This window comes from Chaetodon trifascialis, chromosome 9 (genome assembly GCF_039877785.1).
Source record: "Chaetodon trifascialis isolate fChaTrf1 chromosome 9, fChaTrf1.hap1, whole genome shotgun sequence".
NCBI lineage: Eukaryota > Metazoa > Chordata > Actinopteri > Chaetodontiformes > Chaetodontidae > Chaetodon > Chaetodon trifascialis.
The window spans coordinates 15975355-15994748 of record NC_092064.1 but is presented as its reverse complement, the minus strand read 5'-3'; the positions used below and the strand labels follow the sequence as shown (position 1 = coordinate 15994748).

Genomic DNA, 19394 nt, shown 5'->3' with positions numbered 1-19394 from the left:
GTGTGTGTGTGTGTGTGTGTGTGTGTGTGTGTGTGTGTGTGTGTGTGTGTGTGTGTGTGTTGAGTGTCTGGCTAACATATGGTGACTGAAGGCTGGCAATCCAACAGTGCTGATCAGTCATACTGCTGCCGTTTTAACCTGCTCTTTTCTGATTGATCACAGTTACAACGTGAGAAGAAGCTGGACAGAAGAAGCTATCTGCCAAGATCTACTGTAGTTTTTAGAAATCTGTGAGAACCAAGGTCACTGTCTCACTTCATACAATGGGAATGAAGTGAAACAGCACTGTGCTCGCCGCTGTGCTCGCCGCTGGAGAAAAATGAGAGTGAATCAGTGTGAGCTGGCCAGTTCGTCATGCATCAGAACACATTGGCAGAAAATGATAGAGAATCACAGGAAAGTCATTTTGCTGTAAAACTTAATTCATTCATCACAGGCACTCTGTGCCCTCAAATCTCTCTCCGTAAAACTGGAAACATTTTATTACATTCATCACATCCATCACATCGAATGTCCAGCATTTCCTTGTTAAAATCTTGCAAAATGCAAATTATAAAAAGCTGCTTTAGAAAATAGACCTGCTGAAATTATACAGTACAAAAATACAAATATCTTCTCAGAACACAATTGGCTATTTTAGGATATGCTTTTTTTTTTTCTTTTTTTTTTTTTTTGCCTCATGGATGTACGGTAAATATGTAAACACAACACACAGCCAGAATGAAAATTGTGCTAAAAATTTGGGTTGGGATGTAAATTTTTTGCATTCAACATGTGAATTTTTGTAAAACTGACATCTCCAACAGTTATGCTTAAACATGTGCAGCCTCTAATCACCTTCCTCAATACTCTCACATTCTCTCCTTGCTTCATTCTCATCGTCACTTCCTGTATGTGACATACATCACTCCACCCTCTTTGCGCTAACCACAGATCACCCCTACATCTTCCCCATGTGAACAGTTGTGCTTCCCCACCCTGGATCTCTTACACTCCAGCAGCGACCACTCCCCACCCTCGCACTCCACGTCATCCAACAGGATCTTGACGCTCTCATCTGCCTCCCCCAGCACAGCCCTCTTCATCACCACCAACGCCGTCGTGAAGCCGAGCTGTCGACACACTACAGTACCTGCTTTGGTGGTGAAAAGGTCATCGCACACTGTCCCCCACTCGCCACGGATGAAGATCTCCACTCTGCCTCGATCTGATAAACCGTCAGCGCTTACCAGTCGAACTGAGCCGGCCCTCAGCCTTCCTCCTCTCATGCGACTGCGACCTCTACCTTGTCCTCGAGGCCTCTTATATACCTGGTTACCCTCCCCGGCGATTTCCAGCTTCTCTCCAACCCGCAGCTTCTCCTCCTGTGACTTGAGCAGCGTTGTGTTAATCGATGGTCTCTGCGGCTTGTAGCCTGATGCTGTGGGCTTCTGGCTCCAATACGGCGGCCGTGGTGTAGTGAATGCTCCGGCGCGCTCGGGGGAACGTGCAGAAGTCAGAGCCAGTTGGGGTCGCTTCAGGGACGTTGTAGATGGAGAAGGTTGTGGGGCTAAAGGCTGGGAGGTGGTGGGGTAGTGAAGGGGTCTCCCGTTTCTCTTGGTTGGAGGTGTGGTGACGATGGGGGATTGAGCAATCCTAGAGAAGGCTGCAGTCATGATGGTTGTGCGATAACCTGAGGGAAAGACAAAATCACCCTCTTTATTTGAACATATGATAACATAATTTCTTTTCTTTAAAGAAGACATTTTGGAAATTATGCTCATTCACTTTCTCGCAGAGAGTTCAGTAAGAAGGTTGATACCACTCACATGCCCTTAGGGTAAATGAGAAGTTCCTTCTTGCAAAGCTTAGCCTAGACTGGAAATAGGAGCGATGTGCTAGCCTGGCTCTGTCCAAAGGTAATAAAATCCACATACCAGCTCTCTATTTCAGATTTTATTTGGTGCGGTTTTAACAAATTAAAACTGAAGTGTAAAAGCATGCAGGAAGTCACTGCTTCCAGCCATGAAATAGTTTGACGTGTCATCCCTGTAAAGCCACAAAAAAAACTCTGGTTTTCGTACGAAATAAACAAACAAAATAGAGCATGTTACTTAGTGAGTTTTAGAGGTGCTATAGCTGGATTTTGGTATCTCTAGATGTAGCCAGACTAGCTGTTTCCTCCTGTTTCCAGTCTGTATGTTAACTTAAGCTAACTGGCTGTTGGCTCCTGCATTACATTCAGCAGTCTGAGAGTGGCATCGATCTCCTCATCTTCAAAAAAAGTGTATTATTTTACAAAGCTCAGATTTCAAATTAAAGCAATGTTGTCCTCAAAGAAAAGCAAGGTAAAAACATCAACACAGACACACAAAGATGAATGTCCAAACTGAGGCTGATGCAGAACCATTTATTCAAAATAAATAATGCCAAAATACCTGATTTAAAGTAGTGCAAATACCTGATACATAAATAAGCACCATTTATCCCGCTTCAGACTCTTGAACCAGCCAAAGAATAGTGTGCTAGCAGGAATTAAAGTTGGGAACGAATGCCACTTCAGCTAAATTCCCCTGCAACCTGAGTTTGACACAAGCTTGTGCAAAAGACTCATCCTCACCATCGTCATCTGTTCAGGCAAACCTGTCCTTAATTTGTTGTCAGTCCGTAAGCAGAACATAAGCAGCTGAGACACTGGAACACTACCGTAATGTATATGTAAGTTAAGTTTCTAACAATTTGACTAAGTATTTAATAATGTGGAATACTACTGATCTGTTATTCCCTCTGAGATTATGCAATTTATTTTTGTCTACTTGTCTATTACCATGCAGAGATGTTGCAAATTAAGTGAGAAGACGGATAAGAAGCATTATCGTGAAAAAAAAAAAAAAAAAAAAATCCCTCAAAAATTACCTTTTGGGTGCATATCGATTTAAGGTGTCTCAAGAGGTAAATATAATTTAAGCTGCATATAACAATTACACTACACCCCAGTAAAATGATCTATTTTAATAGACAATTTGATTATAATTTAAAACAATAAAAATGATCATGACTTTAGTCATTCTAATGGATGGCAAAATTGAAAAAAAGATCATTTAAAATAAATATAGTGCTATCTCTTTTATCAGTTTAGCCAACTGGCTGTATTGTTATAATTTACTGATTAATCGGTTAAAATAAAAAGTAAACCAACTTAGACTTAGCTGCCAAATGATTTAAGTTAATTTATCTTAGTATGATTTTATTTACATTATAATCATTTATAATTTTGAGTCATTAAACAGCATGTAGCCAACATTTGTAGCAACTAAGACATTATAGTTTTATCACAGAGCTAAGTTAAATGAATCATCACAGGAAAATATATTAAACTTAAAAATATGCATAGAGAGTTGGAAAGCTTAGCTATTAGCAATAGCTTTAGCTATTAGCATGTTAACATGTAAAGTAACAATAGCACGCAGAAGAAGGAAACACCTGGCTTGATGCTGGTGGCTTCTCCTCGCACCAAGGTGTGCCCTGGTCTATCGGTGGCCTTAATTTTAGTCCTAACAGCTGACTTAGTGGTTGTGTGAATGGAGGAACTAGTGGTTGGGTAATCAGTGGAACTGGTTTGGTAAACAGGTGCACCAGCAGGCCTACCAGTGAGTGTGGATGTGGCGGGTGTTGTTGCCATCAGGACAGTTGTTGGTACGGTTGTTGGTTTTATTGTTGTTGCTGAGGTTGTTTGTTTAGTTGTTGCTTTTATAGGTGGTGTTGTTGGTGGTGGTGTTTTTCTCGTTGTTTTTCTTGTTGTCTGTAATGTTGTTTTTCTTGTTGTTGTCGTTGGTGGTGGTGTTGTTTTTCTTGTTGTTTCTGTCGTTGGTGGTGGCAGTGTTGCTTTTCTTATTGTTTTTCTTGTTGGCATTGGCGGTTTTATTATTATTATTGGTTTTCTCCTCTGTGGTGTTTTTGTTGTGGTTGTAGTTTTTCTCGTGGTTGTCGTGGGTACAGGGGTCGTGGTTGGTTTCTTGTTGATCACAAACTCTGCAAACAAGAAAACAGAGAAATAAAGACAGAAAAAAGGGAAAACACAAAGAAACTAAATGAAAAGAAGGTATTGAGGAAGTGCCGTGGAGGAGAAAGAAATATCACCTTCTTTAGGATGGAAGTGAATCAGTTTGCCCTTTATCTTCACAGGTGAAGGCTTGACGGTGCATTTTCCTGGCGACGCTCGCCTGAGTGGTCGGGAGCAAACAAATTAGCACACACATGCAACATATGACATGCTTCTTCAGTTCTGTAGCTTTTAAACTACTTTCTAACTAATTGTAGTTGATTCTAAGAGCAACAGGTAAAAGTTAAAAGGTAAAAGATTACAAAACCCCAAAAAAATTTAACAACTTAATTCTTTAATAAATGAATCCTTTTCAAAGATTTTTGCTGATTTCATGTGCTTATGGAAAAAATCTATATCACCAAAATCAGGAGGATATTCCATTCATGGGTTCAGACATGTGCCTTGTTAAGAAATAAGAGCTTCCTTATCATCATCATGGGATGAGACTGGCTGGTCTACTTGAGTCATTTGTATGTAATATTTAGTTTATATGAGTTCTAAATACACCACAATGGCCAGAGTTTCCATTATTTTGGACCATCGTAGCCCAATCATAGTCCAGAGAAACGTTTTATTTTTGAAGCAAATTTGACCAGTAAGACCCAAACTTCTACACCACACACCCCTGTGGGCATCACGACAGTGTATTTGTTGCTAATTTTATCCACCTGGAAGGATCCACTATCTTGTAGATGACTCCTGCCCTGGCTGTGGCACTCGGGGCTGCTGTGGCTAAGAAATACAGTTCACCTAGAACAGACGGACAGAGGAAAAAGACAGAGAGTGAGGCACACATAGATGAAAAACACCGAGAGAAAGACTCATTGTCAAAACAGAGAGAAGAAGTTTGGCAAGAAAGAAAGTCAGGGACGGTGAACAGCAGGGAGACAGGAAGGAAGAGGAAGAGGGAGGGGGGGTATTTACAGTGAGTGTGGACGGGGGAGAGAGCAAAACAGGGCAAACGGAGAGGGAAGAAAGAGGAGAGAGGGCACATAACAAGTTACAAAATGTGTGTACAGAAAAGGGGATTTGGACTTTGCTTGAACTTTTCAACTTGAATCTCCTCAGAAGCACTTTGGGAGAGAGGGAAGATATTATTTAAGACTGGCAGCGTGCAGGGAGTAGATTAGCAGTGTCTTTAATTCAGACCAGATTTATAGTCAAGTCTAACTGTCCACTGGGTCCTCTTAACTCCTCAGTTTAGTATTAATGCGATCTTATCAAATATAACCAGTTGAAAAAAAAAAAACTTTTAACCATATCATTCCAAACCCTGTACCTAACCTTACCTAACCCATAACCCTATCCTCAGTCTTCACCCTAAAGTTTGATTTACATTAAGGGGACCTGCATTTTGTCCCCATAAGGCAGATTTTTGTCCCCACAACATGATAAATACCAGGTCACACATCACACACACACACACACACACACACACACACACACACACACACCATTATTACCTGCTTCATCCTCAGCGAAAGAGATAATGTATTTATAGTAACTGTTGATGAGTTTGGGGAATCTGCAGGTCTGGTCTGTCCCCATGCAGATCTCGTTGTACTGCCATTCACCTGTGGTGAAGTTCTCCCTCAGAGACATCAGACGCCTAAAGGGAAACAGCACATAAACACAGAGATGCACATCTATCCTAATAAATACTGTCATATACATGCAACTTCACTGTAAATATGAAAGCCTGTGCACGATAAGTGCTGCTTATTGCACTCCGTCTTCAAGGTGTTTGTGTTTCTCTCACCACACTTACTGTAATACTTGTAGTATGACTAATGTTGTAGTGGCTTCACAAAAAAATTGAAGAGAAGGTTTGGCTTAAAATCCTCCATCAAAGAACAAAGATAGATCTGTGATTAAGATGCATATTGCGATAATCTTGCAACTGGTCAATGAGACTCTGCAGAGATGGGCAGGACTTTGTCTAAAGAAAATGCGTAAAATGTAGGTTTTAGAATAAACCAGATCACATACCCACTCATGAAATCCCCAAAGATGTAGAGTCCATTGAGGTTGGGCATCTGACAGCCCCTGTAGATGTATCCTCCTGTCACCGACTTGCCCAACTTGTGGGGGTAGGCAAAGATAGGCAAGATGTCATCTAGACACACAACAACACATCAGTTAAGAGGCACCCTTCAACATTAATATTACATGTGCTCTAACAGTACTCAGAAGTGTAGATTGTGAAATTTGAACATCAAAAAGCAACTTTGCATAAGTCTGTTTTCCTTTATGGACTCTGGAAAGTGAGTGAAAGTGGCCTCACCTAGCGAGGAGTTTTGGCAGAGTTTCCGATCGTAGCAGCTGAAGCCTTCTTTGGCCCTCCATCCGTAGTTGCCTCCTTTAAATATGTGTTAGTTACAAACAAAGTTAGTGCAGCTTCCAAGGGAAAGAACTATTGTACCCGTCTTTCTAATTGCTCCATAAAGCAGCTATATACTGTGGAAAAAACTTAAAGAAATATCATTTGGCTGGAAGGAGAATTGTGGTTTATCTTCCACCAGCTGTAGTTGGATGTTGTTCATGTATTCGTGCCATTTTTGCTCCTATTCACTTCAGTTGTTAGGGAGAGGACCAAGATTAACCTGTGGTGTCTCAGTCTGTGTGGAGAACAGCTTCGCAGTATATGACATGGTGATGAGTCGACAATGACAATCAACTCACGCAAGAGTGAGCAATTTCTTTGGGAGTGACTCACTGTGATAACTAATGCAGGGGTAGCCATGCTGAAACATAATGACTGTATCTCTCCAAAGTACCTTTAACAATGAGGTCCACCTCTTCATATTTGTTCTGGCCTACGTCGCCACAAAACATCCTGCCCCTGTCTCGGCCAGTCACGGGGTCACCACGGTCGATGGAGCAACGCCACATGTTGCGAACTCCATAAGCATAAATCTCTGCGAAGAACGAAAAACAGACATTTACACACTGACATAAATAGGGTACATCCCTTTTGACATCGAAGGCAGATGTTTCTGGTCTGAGTGGCGATTTGGCATTCATCGTGGCCTCAAGATGTGTTTGAAAATGTCAGTGTTCAGTGTTCAGCTTTCACTTGCTGACTCATGGTTTCTTCAGTAAGAGGAGACAGTCCCACTGCAGTCACATGTCATGAGACGCTCAAATAAACTCTAGATTGATATTGACAATGTTCAATTTAAAAGTCATCAAATTAAATGATTCCACACAAATCTAGAATATTTTGGGGGCATTTACCGGGTCGTGCTTCCTTCTCCCACACAAACGGATTGTCTGAGGGGATGCTGTACGGGGCGCCATCATCGTTGTTCTCCACATCAACGCGCAGCACTTTGCCGAGGAGCGTTGACCTGTTCAACACAGCAGGTGAGAGTGTGACAAAGATTCAGACAGGGCTCAAGACTTGGGCGCTCCAAAGTCCCCCTCATCCTCTTTTTCTGCTAATTGCATCTCCCTTTGCATTTAGACTTTTTATTCTTCATAAATCTTTTCTCTTTCCTTTTTTTTCTGGCTTTTTTTAGCCTTTATGATAGTGACAGCTGAGGGTATGACAGGTAAGGGTGCAGAGAGAGAGAGGGGAAGACACGCAGCAAATGAGCCACAGTCGAGCCTGCGGCCACTGCAGAGGACTGACAGCCTCAGTGCATGGGGGGCACACCCTGCTAGCTGAGCTATAGGGGTGCCACAAATCTTTTCTCTTTCCTGTCTCTGTCTTTATCTCTGCAACTCTTATTATTCAACCTTGCACCTTAAATCTTCTGCGGGTTTTCACCTTGCTGTCTGTCCATCTGAGCTAAATCTCCAAAAGTTTGTCCAATTTTCTTACTCGCCAGTTCTCCATCTTCTTTCCAGCCCTAATAATACTCCTCTCATTCACTTCGCACCTCTCTCCTCATACCCCTTTTCCACTCTTTCCACTAATCCCACTTTTCACTCTCTCTCCTTCACTTTCTCTCTCTCTCTCCCCCTCCACATACCAATGTGTGGCAGTCCGCAATGTGTAGTGTCAATATTAGATTTGGCAGGGTGTAGCCTCCCTCATTCCCAGAACGGCTAATACAGCATGTCAACAAAAGCCCTCAGAAACAGCTAAGGAGCTAAACTCCTAGGAAAGGTGTCAGCATCCCAGATAGACCTCGCTAAACGTTTGGTAAACGATTCATTAACCTGCTGCGGATACTTAAAATGAACGTTTTCATCAGAGGGTTTCCACCATTCTGTTCTGGTTTTGAACTGTTTTTTGAGATAAAGGATATCATTAATATTTAAGTTTACCTTTAGTTTCTCTATGAACCTCAAATAAAAGACAGCTATTTTCATTTTGGCAGGAAGCTGCATTATAAATTTAATTTAATTTTCATTTAAGTTTATATCATTGTCAGGGATTGTTTTGGTCCATAACTGATGTCCAAGTATTGGTCAGCTCCACAGTTTACACTACTGAGTGTGCCATTTTTGGAGTATTTTTGTGTATATATCGAGTGCAATGTGTGCAAATGAGCAGTAATATTTACACTTCCTACCTTTTTGTCCTTTGGCTGTAACTGACATTTGAATCACTGTGTGGTTTTTATCAAATGAGAGTTTAAAATGACAGATGTAGTTTACAGCTGAATGACGCCCACTCATAATAACATCTGCATATACGTGTGCAGTGCTCCAACATCGCGCTCTCATGTAAACATACAGCCTCAAACACACATCGCCTTAAGATACAGTTAACCTATCTATTGAATGAATCGAATTAGAATGTAAAGGCCACATGGTTTGAGAAGTGAGTAATGTTTACCAACACGGTAAAAGGCAAATAATGCCCTGCAGTCCCTTTAAACTATGCAACAACTCCCACCAAACACTCATGTGGCTTATTCTTATATTTTTCATATTTAAAAGTCTAAAGAGTGGGAACAGCAGGTCCAGCGGTCAACAACACATCCATATATGCTGCTGTAAGAATGATCATATAACATCTGGTTCTGTATATTTGGTCTGGCATTTCCCCACCATTACTTATGTGCAGAGGGTCCCATCTCTCCTAATCACTGGACGGTGCATTCACACTTCTCCTGCAACAATTTTTGGTGCCGCACTTAAATTCAGCCCTATTAATGCAATCAATAGTCCCTTCCACAAATGTTCAACGCTCCTCAGAACTGAGATTTTCTCAGTGAACCTCAGTGTATGTACAGTAAATTGATCATTGCAATCTTAATTTAAGAGAGAGCTCTACAGGACCAGGCACGTATAAAGGATATATGACCATTTGTGTGCACACATGATTAATTTCTACCCTTAAAATGATCATTTACATTATATGAGGTGGTTTGCAGCTCAGGAAGATCCTCAGTTTATGTGCATTTTCTTAAGTGGAAAATAGCCTTCAGAAAGCTATCATTTCTCGTTGCCACTCAGCAACTTGAAAGTCTGCAGAGTTTTGAGGATTATCGGTAATTTGGATCCTTTTCATTAGACTTAATTTAACTGGAATTTAATTTTAATGGGAATTCATTTTGGCAGACCTGACTGGCTCTAACTCGACTTCATGCTTACGTAGCCAACCTTTCAACGATGGCAAGGTGCCTGTTAATATTTCCTGTGATGAGTACCTTTCTCATTTGAAATTTTAACAACCTCTTTGAGCGATCCAAAGGATGTGTTTATCTTATTTTGCCATTTCATTTTAAATTACACATGAGGCTGAAGCTTTGCAAGGAAAGGGATTTTTAAAAACAATTACGAGTCAAACTTTTCTCACTCTCATTAGATGTTCTGCTTATTTTTCAAGTTGGCTGCATGATGAGAGTTCATTTGCAGTTGATTTGTTTTTTTCATGGAGGGGGAAAAAGGGATAAAGGGAATCTTAGTCAAACTGGTTTTGGGTAGTTTCAATAAGATTTTTTATTGTGTAGTCATAGTAATATATGGTGTTTATTTATTCATTTTAAGAATGGCTTTGAGCAAGATCTCTTGATCTCTTGAGCAATTTAATATGAAGTGACAGGAAATACACGATAACACTGCCCCCTCAAACAATAACCTCGGCTTCATTACATTATACTTACTTGTTCTGTGAGTTGCCAAACTTTCCAAATGGGTCCCCAGCTCGGCCCCCATCACCAATGAAGATGTACAGATACCCGTCATGGCCAAATAGAAGCTGTCCTCCATTGTGATTGGATGCTGGCTCGACCACCTCAAGGATGGTTCTGAACCAAGACACACAACAGTTTCATGACTACACACGTCAAACATTTGTGCATGTATAGAAGTGTGCTACACACACATGCACACTCATACAAAACATGCAAATGCTCTTTTACTGACATACAAGTACTAATACCAGAACGATGAGTCCAGTACAAGTAAACATCTAGTACTAGCAGCACAAATATAAAACAATAAATCTTAGTCTATTTGTTTCCGTTTGTGTTTGTCTGACTGTGAACTCATCACCTCTCTGAGGAGTGGTCAAGCTGGTTGTCATCATGTGGTAACAGTGTGAACTCGCTGATTCGTATCCTCTCCTGCTTCTTGACAGACACAGAGTAGTACACGTAGGCTTTTCTGACCATGGTGAACCTGTGTACAGAGAAGAAGCAGAAAAAGACATACTTGGTGCAAAACATTACTGTTAATGCAACACAACCCTCACTGATAACTGGTGCTGGTATTATGAAATGTATGAACCTCGGGTGTAGGGCTATGCAGAGGAATCCCCTCTCGTCCCCAGCCCATGGCGATGTGAGCACAGCCTGGGTGAGGTTGAGGAATGGACGATCGATCCTGGAGCCATTGGCCAGATACACCCACACATAACCCAGCTGCTCCGCCACAAAGAATCGATGAGTTCCATCATCTGCGTGGATCATGGCCACCGGGTTACGGAGCCCGTTGGCAACCTCCTGCAAACATAACTCCAGACATCCTTTGGGGTCCTCACGCACAAACCCGAGGTTAGCATTTAGCTCTGGGCACAGAGAGAAAGTAAACCAGCAGTTAAAGTATAATGGATTATAATGAGCTCACAGAAACAAGAGAGTTGATTGATTAGTGCAGCTTCAGTCTTTCAGGTTAGCATTAAATATCTGTCTTCAGAAAATACAGCATGCTACTGCCAGAATCTGGACCAAAACAATGTTCTAACCATGCTCTCTTTGCTGCAAGGGGTGTACCATAGAGACTTATGTTAGCACTCAACTAACCTTGTGTGCAGACTAAGGAGTGTCAGTGTCTGCGCATAAATCATAATTAGACCTTCTTGTTAGCACAAGTTCAGGTTTTTACTGTTGGGAATTTAGTTTCTATCCTGTTTTCTCATCTTATGATGGCCTGTTTGTTCAAGCTGGATGTTTATGTAAGTAAGAACAATCACATAAGTTTATCTTTTGAGATTTCTTCAACTCAACTTCATCCGACACATTTGAGTGTTCAATGGTGTGGAGTGTGTGCGTGCACCATACCTGCATTTGTAAGTACATTAGGATAGCAGTACTGCTTGTCCTTCAGCTCCAGGAAGTCACAGAACTTTCTGCGATCTTCTTCTATCGTTGCAGTCAGGTTTGCAAACTGCTGCGGGCTCCCCAAGTCCTCCAGGAGGAGGCTGAGTGTGTACCGACACTGGTGCCAGTAGTTGTAGCAGTAATCCCCGCACAATCCGGGCAGCACCCGCATAGGTGTGTTGGCATCTTCAGCATCATACAGGTGGGCGGCGTATGGAGAGCACTCCTGCGAAGATGAGAGAGAGATGATTTAACAGCTAAAAAATCAGAAAACTCTATTATGAATGCAACATTATTTATCAAATCTGTGTCATGTGTCCATCTTATGTCACATTAATGTTCTCTTAGCTCTCAATGTATATCTCAGAGGTGGATCACAATAAGTTTTGGATTTGTGTACATTTTTCCACCACAGCTCCTCACCACCTCACTGTGGCTGGTCAGGCCTGGGTTATATACAGGCTGTCTGAGTGCAGCCTGGTATAAATGGATCCCAGGAAGGTCCAGTCAGTTATTAAGTCACAACCACACTGTCCACACCCAGAATGGTGAGCAGCAGGGACAGGGAGTCACGACACCCAAACCATCATGTGGTCGACTGGTGTTCTTTTACTCAGTTCCAGATCAGCCCAACAGATCATCACCAGGAACCAGAGCCCAGAGCACAAAAAAATCACTTATTCACTCATAAAATGTTTGGCAGTAGACAAGTATGATGCAAGGCCTAAGTGCAGTTTATGGGAGTTTTGTGTATGTGGGAGCAGTAATGACGGTAAAAGTTAGACTTTAATCTATTGTAGATTAGAGAGACATGCATTTCATCTGTAGTGCATAATTGTTGAGATGAGTACAATTTCCCAAATAACATTTTTGGTATTTAGGCAAAGAAAGTAACTATGGGCAAAAGGTTTAAATAATTTAACACACATCAGAAGAATTTCATAGTTGCAGGCCTTGCAGCCAAATGCGCTGTTGTCTCTTATTTTCCAAGGGCAGATAAAAGTGTTTGCTGTACCGTGTCACACCCTCACACTTCACCTTTTAGCAAATGGAGATAACTGCAATTGCTCTGAGCAACCTCGTAAGTGGCAGAGTTAGTCTCAAAAGCACTTTGAGAATGTCACTGTGGGCAAAAGTTGGATTCCTTGTATTATTCTAATGCTGTCACCTGTCGTAATGGCAACATGACTGTGAGTTACATCATCTAATTGCACATTAATAATTTACTGTAAATATAACAAAGATGTCATTTCAACTGAGTAATCTGCTGCAAGAAAACACTCACTGGTAAAAAGGCAAAAGCACACAGAGGTAACAGAAAGTGCACAAACAAACAGGAAACTTGTACACGTACACAGTCAGACACTGCTTATGTGTGTATGTGCTTGTACCTGCATCGGCCACTTATAAATAATTTCGCCTTTTATTTCTTTGTGCATGTCACACTCAAAAATCCCCATTAACTGTGACACATTATCAATTATGAATATAATACAGAGATGGAAAAGAAGAGTTTTGTGTCGGCGGGTCTGAGTGTGTTCATGCAGGTGCTGCTACAAGTATTCGTGTTGGTTTATGTGTTCATTTCTTTGTCTGTGTGCCCATGGCGGTGGTAATCATTCATAATGGCCTCATACTGAATACAAGAGCATATGAATAATTTCCACATGATAATACACTGAATAACAGATAAAATTACTTGGTTAGGAATTTATTTTTCTAGCTTCACGCAGCTTCAGCTGCTGATCTTCCTCAGTGGATCCCCTAAAATGAACCAAAGCTAAAAATAATAATAAATAAATCATTATTGGCCAAAAAAGAGAATGAAAAGCTAACTGTGACAGAGAAGCTTTGTTGAAAGTGCATTTCTGGGCAGAAATCAGAGCTCTTAGAGGGCAAAACAAAAGTGTTCAGTCTGCGCTACTGGTTCTGGGACGGAAGCAGCAAACTGGGACGTGGAGCAGATGGAGGCTTGAGTGACTAAATTATGTTGTATTTAAAACCAAAGTCATTCAGATGTTTCAGATGGAGGTGTCTGTTCGTGTTTATTATTCAGGAAAGGGGAATGAAAGGTAAAAGGTACATTAGAAAGGTACAGCAAAGAGTATTTTAAAGTGTCTTTACTTTATTTTACTTTGACCCACTGAAATTAAAAACAGCCTTTGTTCTGAGACAGTCTTATTTTGGCTCCCACTATCATAGGGTAGGATAAATGCATGTAACTACTAACAGCTGTTGCCTAACAATGCAGCCACTTCAAACTACTATAATTTGGTGTTTACCCTGTACAGTTTAGAATAGACTGAAATTCAAACTTGAGCAGAAAAATAAAAGCCTTTTTTCAGCTGTGCATCTTTCTGACTCCCCATACTGCACTCAGATGTCCACATGGTGGTGTTTTATTATGTTTAAGAGAGAGGCGAGTCGTGGCAAACAGATGGCTGGTAAATGTGTGAAGCTGGACTTGGACTGGACCCCCGGAGAGAGAACAGGCTAAAAAAGGCTGATATGAGGAGAAAGGGCATGGAGAGAGGTAACGGTGCCTCAACTTTCCAACCCGATCCAGCTGGAGAACATCATAGCTGCAGGCAGTTACTGGATGCGGATGCTAAGCCCCAAAACTTATGATTGTGGTCGGAGAATGAGAAGGAAAAAACAGCCAAGTGTGTGTGAGATTTGTTGTGGTATGGTGCATTCATGTGCTGTTTGGAAACTTGAACATCCTTATCTTTCTGCTGCTACGAGAGCAAGCCACACCGGCCGCCTTTTTAAACAGAGAGAACAGTCTAAATCATGCAGAAACACTGCCCAAAAGTGCTTATTAAAAATGCAACGGGGGAAACATTTATTTCTCAGTGCTCACTAAATGTTTTGGGGTTTTTTTGTTGTTTTTTTTTTTTTGCTAAAATGTCAAAGCAGAGAAAGGCTGTGCAGTTATAACACACATGCAGACACATTATTCTAATGAGGGTCGCTCAAATCTTCATGTGTCTCTCTTTATGGAGTTCATTGATTGTTTTTCTATTTCACCCATGCTTCATTATATCTTTATCTATTTTCACTCCTCCTCTCTCTCTGCCCCTCTCTCTCTTGCAGGAACTTGATATATCCTGTACCCCTGGCCAGAGCAGGAAATGGTTGTTTGTTTGGTCAGTTAAGCTCGGGTTTGATGACAATCTCCCTTCTGTCTCCCTGACACACACACTTACTCGTTTTCCTTTCTGCCTGTCTCTCTCTCCATCTGTCTGTCTTCTCCCTCTTCACTGTCTCATTGATATCAGCGCCAGGAACCTCCTGTAGTGCAGCTGGAACAGAGGGGCTCAGTGTGGTGGGGTTACCTAGCATAAGTACCCAGACAGCAGCGGGGTGATTTGACCACCTCCAGGGCATCTTTTACCTCAAACCATCAAGCAGGGAGCTGACTGCAGAGTGGGTCGTCTGCAGTGGCTCCAAAGAAGATTAAAAAAAAAAAAAAAATCAAAACAAAAATATTAATAACTCAATATATATATATATATATATATATATATATATATATATATATATATAAAGTTTGAAGCCAAAATAGTTTTGTTTATTTTTGCGCTTATTTAAGAAATGAAAAATGCTAAATAGCAGTTTCATTTAAAGAGTTTCTCTAAAAGAGCCTGTTCAGTAAAAATTGGTCTGCATATAGTGTTAAAAAAGAAACCCCTCTCTAAGCTTTGCATATTGTTCTGAACTATATCGTACACGGACTAGACCAACGTTCGGTACGTGTGCTGCAGCGCTGTCATTACCCAACACACAGCCTGCACTGCTTGGAAAGAACCACAGTGGGCTGTGATTACCACTGTGATAGAAACCCATATTTTAGCAGTCAGATGATTTGTCACCATCTTAACATAGTGTATAACATATTAAACTGCCAGGAAGACACTTCTTTCCATTCTTTTGGCATTGATTTCACAGATGAGTGTTATAGGAGGGACAGCCTGCAGCGCGGTTGTTTCGGCTTCTGCAGAATGAAGATTTTATCAGAAGTTTATGAGCCAGGTCGAATGTGTGCTACACCTACCACTCTTTTTGCACTCACGATCTGCACGTAGCGTCTGAGCTGCAAAGTCAGCGGCTAATTATGTAATCGGTGTGTGGGACTGGCTTAAAGGCTCATTCTGCCAGTAAGGAAGAGGTGGGAGCTCATGGCTGGGATCTAAGATTAGCCAGCTCAGAAAAGAAACCAAAATGCAGTGATACTGAAATAGAAATGCTCATTAGATGAAATAACATTCCCAAACATTAGCGGAGACTGTAGTCGCACTCAGAGGAAATTGCACTATTTGTGATGCGGATTCATTGTGCAGTTTTGTGTTACTCACTCACCTTTTGTCTGAAGTCTTTGAGATTTCAACTCCAATTCTTATGGTGATGTAAAACCTTTAAAGTGTTCTTTGTGGGATGACCAAAAAGGAAAATGTATCTTAAATGTGGTCTTAGATTGTGCTGCAATCTTTTCTCATGCAGTCATTCTGCTTCAGGGTCTGGAGTTCATCTAACTGAGTCTGTGTCTCATGTGAGTCAAGATGCTAGACAAAGTGCTAGACAAAGAAAGTTTTCCAGGAAACTGGAAGGGATGAAGCATAGTTTAGTGTCTGGATTACATGTGACCACACAAGCCAAGTCATCGTTTGACCATTTCAAGTTAATAATTTGGTGTGCTGAGACATTTTGTTATGTCAGAATAAGTTGTTGCTGAAAGGATTTATGACCATCAAATGGTCACTTCATGCTCTTTATCCCAAAACAGAGTTGGAAATCTTCCTTTACTGCACTCCATTATTTGGCTTGTTTAGTTTCACACCGCCCAATTACAAGCTAACCCATCAAGAGCACATGAACACCAGTTAAGGCTGCGGTTTAGCTCTTCGAGTATGAGTAAGGGCTGTTTAACAGATGTTAACATCCCCATGTTGCCGTTAAACCACGTTGTTGGTTGCTGTACTTTGTTGAGATTAGGGTCTCCACAGCTTCCTTTGGAGTAAGATGGTATTTTCAGATGGGCTTGGTGTTGTTATTGGTGTCCACTAGAATATGAATGACATCATTATTTCCTGACAAAACAAACAGAGGAATAAATGCTCTTGAATTTAAATAAGATGCTCAAAACAGCACGCTTTGCTCATCTTAGAGACATCTCCAAAACCAGGTTTCTGAGTTAGGACTGCAAACATCCGCAGTGGGACAAATTTACACCATGCATGAGAGACATATTTAGGTTCACAAAGCCTGGGACTGTATAGTCTGCCTGTATAACTGTCTCATATTTCTTTACTTTTGCGAGTGACAGGTGTTCCTGTGTGATGGTATAGAGTCAGATTGCTGTTTTGCTTTAGAGAATGATGGAGGTTTATAACAAATATTTAACATCTGGATGCTCAGGAAGATGAGAGCTTGTCCAGTTAAAAAATGTTTGTCTTACCTGGCACAGGATGCTGCGTATGTACTTGCCACAGGTTACATAACCTGAATGGTCAAAGTTGCCCATGATGGTGTAAAACCGCATCGATATCTCCTCATCTTTTTCCAGATCACAGCATCCAAACTTGGAATACTCTTTACAGAAGACCAATGGCTGCTGGGGCTGAAACGGAGGTTTGTAATCCAAACACTGGGGGTGACAGCACCCCCGCCAGGCCTGGAGGAGCGACAGCAGGACGAGGAGAAGGAGCTGAGGGAGGAAGGCATGCTGCATATTCCCAGTCTGTGGGCTCATGGTGGAAGATGCAGTCTTTCAGTTCAGGATAGTGTCAACCCAATAGATCAAAGCAGCTTGTTTGTGATATTTTACTATGTGTGAGAAGACTTTTTGTAAGACAGTGTACTTGTTACATCTCCACCAGGGCTGTCAAGCACAGAGGTGAAAGTTAGCTTTTCTGAAAAGATTTGGAGGGCTGGATGTCCTCATTTGATGTCCTGGTCTCTGCAGTTTCAGGCAACCATGTGTGTATGTGTGTCAAACACACTGACCTAGTATCACACCTGCCTGCAAGTTGGCCAGAGACCTACAAAGCATGCAGAATTGCTCTGTGTGTAAATACAGTCAAGTAAGGTCAAGCTGATGCTGATCCAGTGAATTCTTTTGATGGTGGGATGTCCAGGTGGCGTGTGGAGCTGCCACCTCCAACTTCCCAAAGTCCTGTTGATGTGGACAGATTCAGCCCCACTCAGTTTATAGAGTATTGGCAAAATGTCTTTGGATCACATCAGAAATTCTTGAAAGAGAGAAAGTTTCCAAATCTTCCAGTTATTGAAGCATAACGTCCATCAAATGAAAATCTCTCAAAAATTAGTCTTTCCTGGACGCTAGTCACATTGCTAAGAAATAATCCGGCTTCTTAGAAAAAGGGGCAAAATTCAAAAAGCAAGTTGCACCTTCAGCCAAAGTTTCTGCAAAATATTTACTTCCAGCTCTGAGTCACTTGGAGAGTCTCGCTGTGTTTGCTCTGGACATGTGCTCATGTGCTGCAGCGGACAGAAGCCATACATCCAGACAGCAGCAGAGAGTGGGAGAGAGAGGTTCTTTCATTCAGACACTCAGCCACGCTGCAGCCTGAGCTTAGATCCCTCCCTCCTTGCTTCTTTCCTCCTCCTCCTCCTCCTCTTTCCTCCTCTCTTCTTTTCATTTGCTCTTCCACTCTGCTACAAAGACACATGCATTCCTTCCCATAACATGCGGTCCATATAGCCCTGAAGTTGCAACTTTCCACCCCTCTCCTCCCTCCTGGTTCCCCCCCTCTTCAGCATTCCCAGACCTCCTCTCTGTCTCTACCGTTTCCAGACAGGCTCACTCACACCGGTGTGTGTGTATTTGTGTGTATGTGTGTGTGTGTGTGTGTGTGTGTGTGTGGTCAGATGGATCAGGACGTGCGCTGGAAGTGGAAACCAATGGATTCTCCAGGCACAAATCCAAATCTTATGTTAAAGAGCACTACCAGCCAACTTTAATTATACTGCTTCAAGTATTTGTAGCTGCATGTTGTCATTCTTTTATAACTTATTGAAGGGCTTAACATTAATATTTTGGAATAAACACTGGATCACATAACTTCTTGTGAAAGGGGTCGCTCATACAGATGAACCCATCACCTGACTCTGCAGCACCCCTCATATCTACAGAGCGTGACAACATCTTTCAGCTCATTGTTTTGATTTGGCCTGCAACTTTACTGTCTTGGTTCACTTTCAATGCTCTCATTATGTCTTTTTTGGCGACAGCAGGCGGCTATTTTCAGAAAAAAAAAAGCTCTAAAAAACAGCACCGAACAGCAGACAGACACAGCAACTAACTGGTAAACACAGTGGAGCATTTAGCTGTTAAAGAGCCATGAAATTTCCCATAAGAAATGAGAAGAAATGAACCAAAAAATCTGTTAATGAAGGTTTAAAAAAGCATAGGAATAGTTACGAACACATTGTCAACACAGGCAGTCAAATGCAGTTTGGCTCTAGTTCATTGTTGAGGTGATTTCTTTTCAGAAAGTATACAGTATGTTTCTACAGTAGAATTGTGGACTAAAGGACAAAGTGTGTGTATGTGCATGGAGATTGTGTAGTGTGTGTGTGTGTGTGTGTGTGTGTGTGTGTGTGTGTGTGTGTGTGTGTGTGTGTGTGTGTGTGTGTGTGTTGACATACTGCTACCATCTGTGTCTCATTATTGCCCAGCCACCTTTCAGATTGGAGAGTGACTCCCATCTGGCTGTCTGTCAGACACTTTATCGCTCTGCACTCTCAGATAGAAACACAATCTACATCCAGACATTCCCAACACTGAA

General features: G+C 41.6%; 1 protein-coding gene across 2 annotated transcripts; it reads right to left on the bottom strand.

The window, feature by feature from the left end:
• Positions 1-816: 816 nt before the first annotated feature.
• On the bottom strand, positions 817-18132 carry LOC139336265 (HHIP-like protein 1). Of its 2 annotated transcripts, XM_070970298.1 has the most exons (14): positions 17042-17577; positions 11545-11809; positions 10772-11051; positions 10538-10663; positions 10147-10290; positions 7322-7434; positions 6862-7002; positions 6369-6443; positions 6074-6200; positions 5548-5693; positions 4753-4834; positions 4120-4202; positions 3628-4011; positions 817-1672 (listed from the first exon to the last, which is right to left on the bottom strand). In XM_070970298.1, exons 1-14 carry the CDS (start codon positions 17333-17335, stop codon positions 924-926), a joined length of 3009 nt encoding a protein of 1002 aa, XP_070826399.1. In that variant the 5' UTR covers positions 17336-17577; the 3' UTR covers positions 817-923. The 2 variants fall into 2 exon arrangements, with proteins under 2 accessions (XP_070826399.1, XP_070826398.1); XM_070970297.1 differs by having other exon boundaries at positions 10538-11051; positions 17042-18132.
• Positions 18133-19394: the final 1262 nt, after the last annotated feature.

Excerpts from the sequence above, each read along its gene's own strand:
- LOC139336265 (XM_070970297.1), bottom strand. The coding sequence starts at position 17,335 with ATGAGCCCACAGACTGGGAATATGCAGCATGCCTTCCTCCCTCAGCTC. Across the intron at positions 10,291-10,537 it reads CTTGACCACTCCTCAGAGAG|AACCATCCTTGAGGTGGTCG; the intron begins GTGATGAGTTCA and ends GTCTTGGTTCAG. Across the intron at positions 7,003-7,321 it reads GGAGAAGGAAGCACGACCCG|AGATTTATGCTTATGGAGTT; the intron begins GTAAATGCCCCC and ends CGTTCTTCGCAG.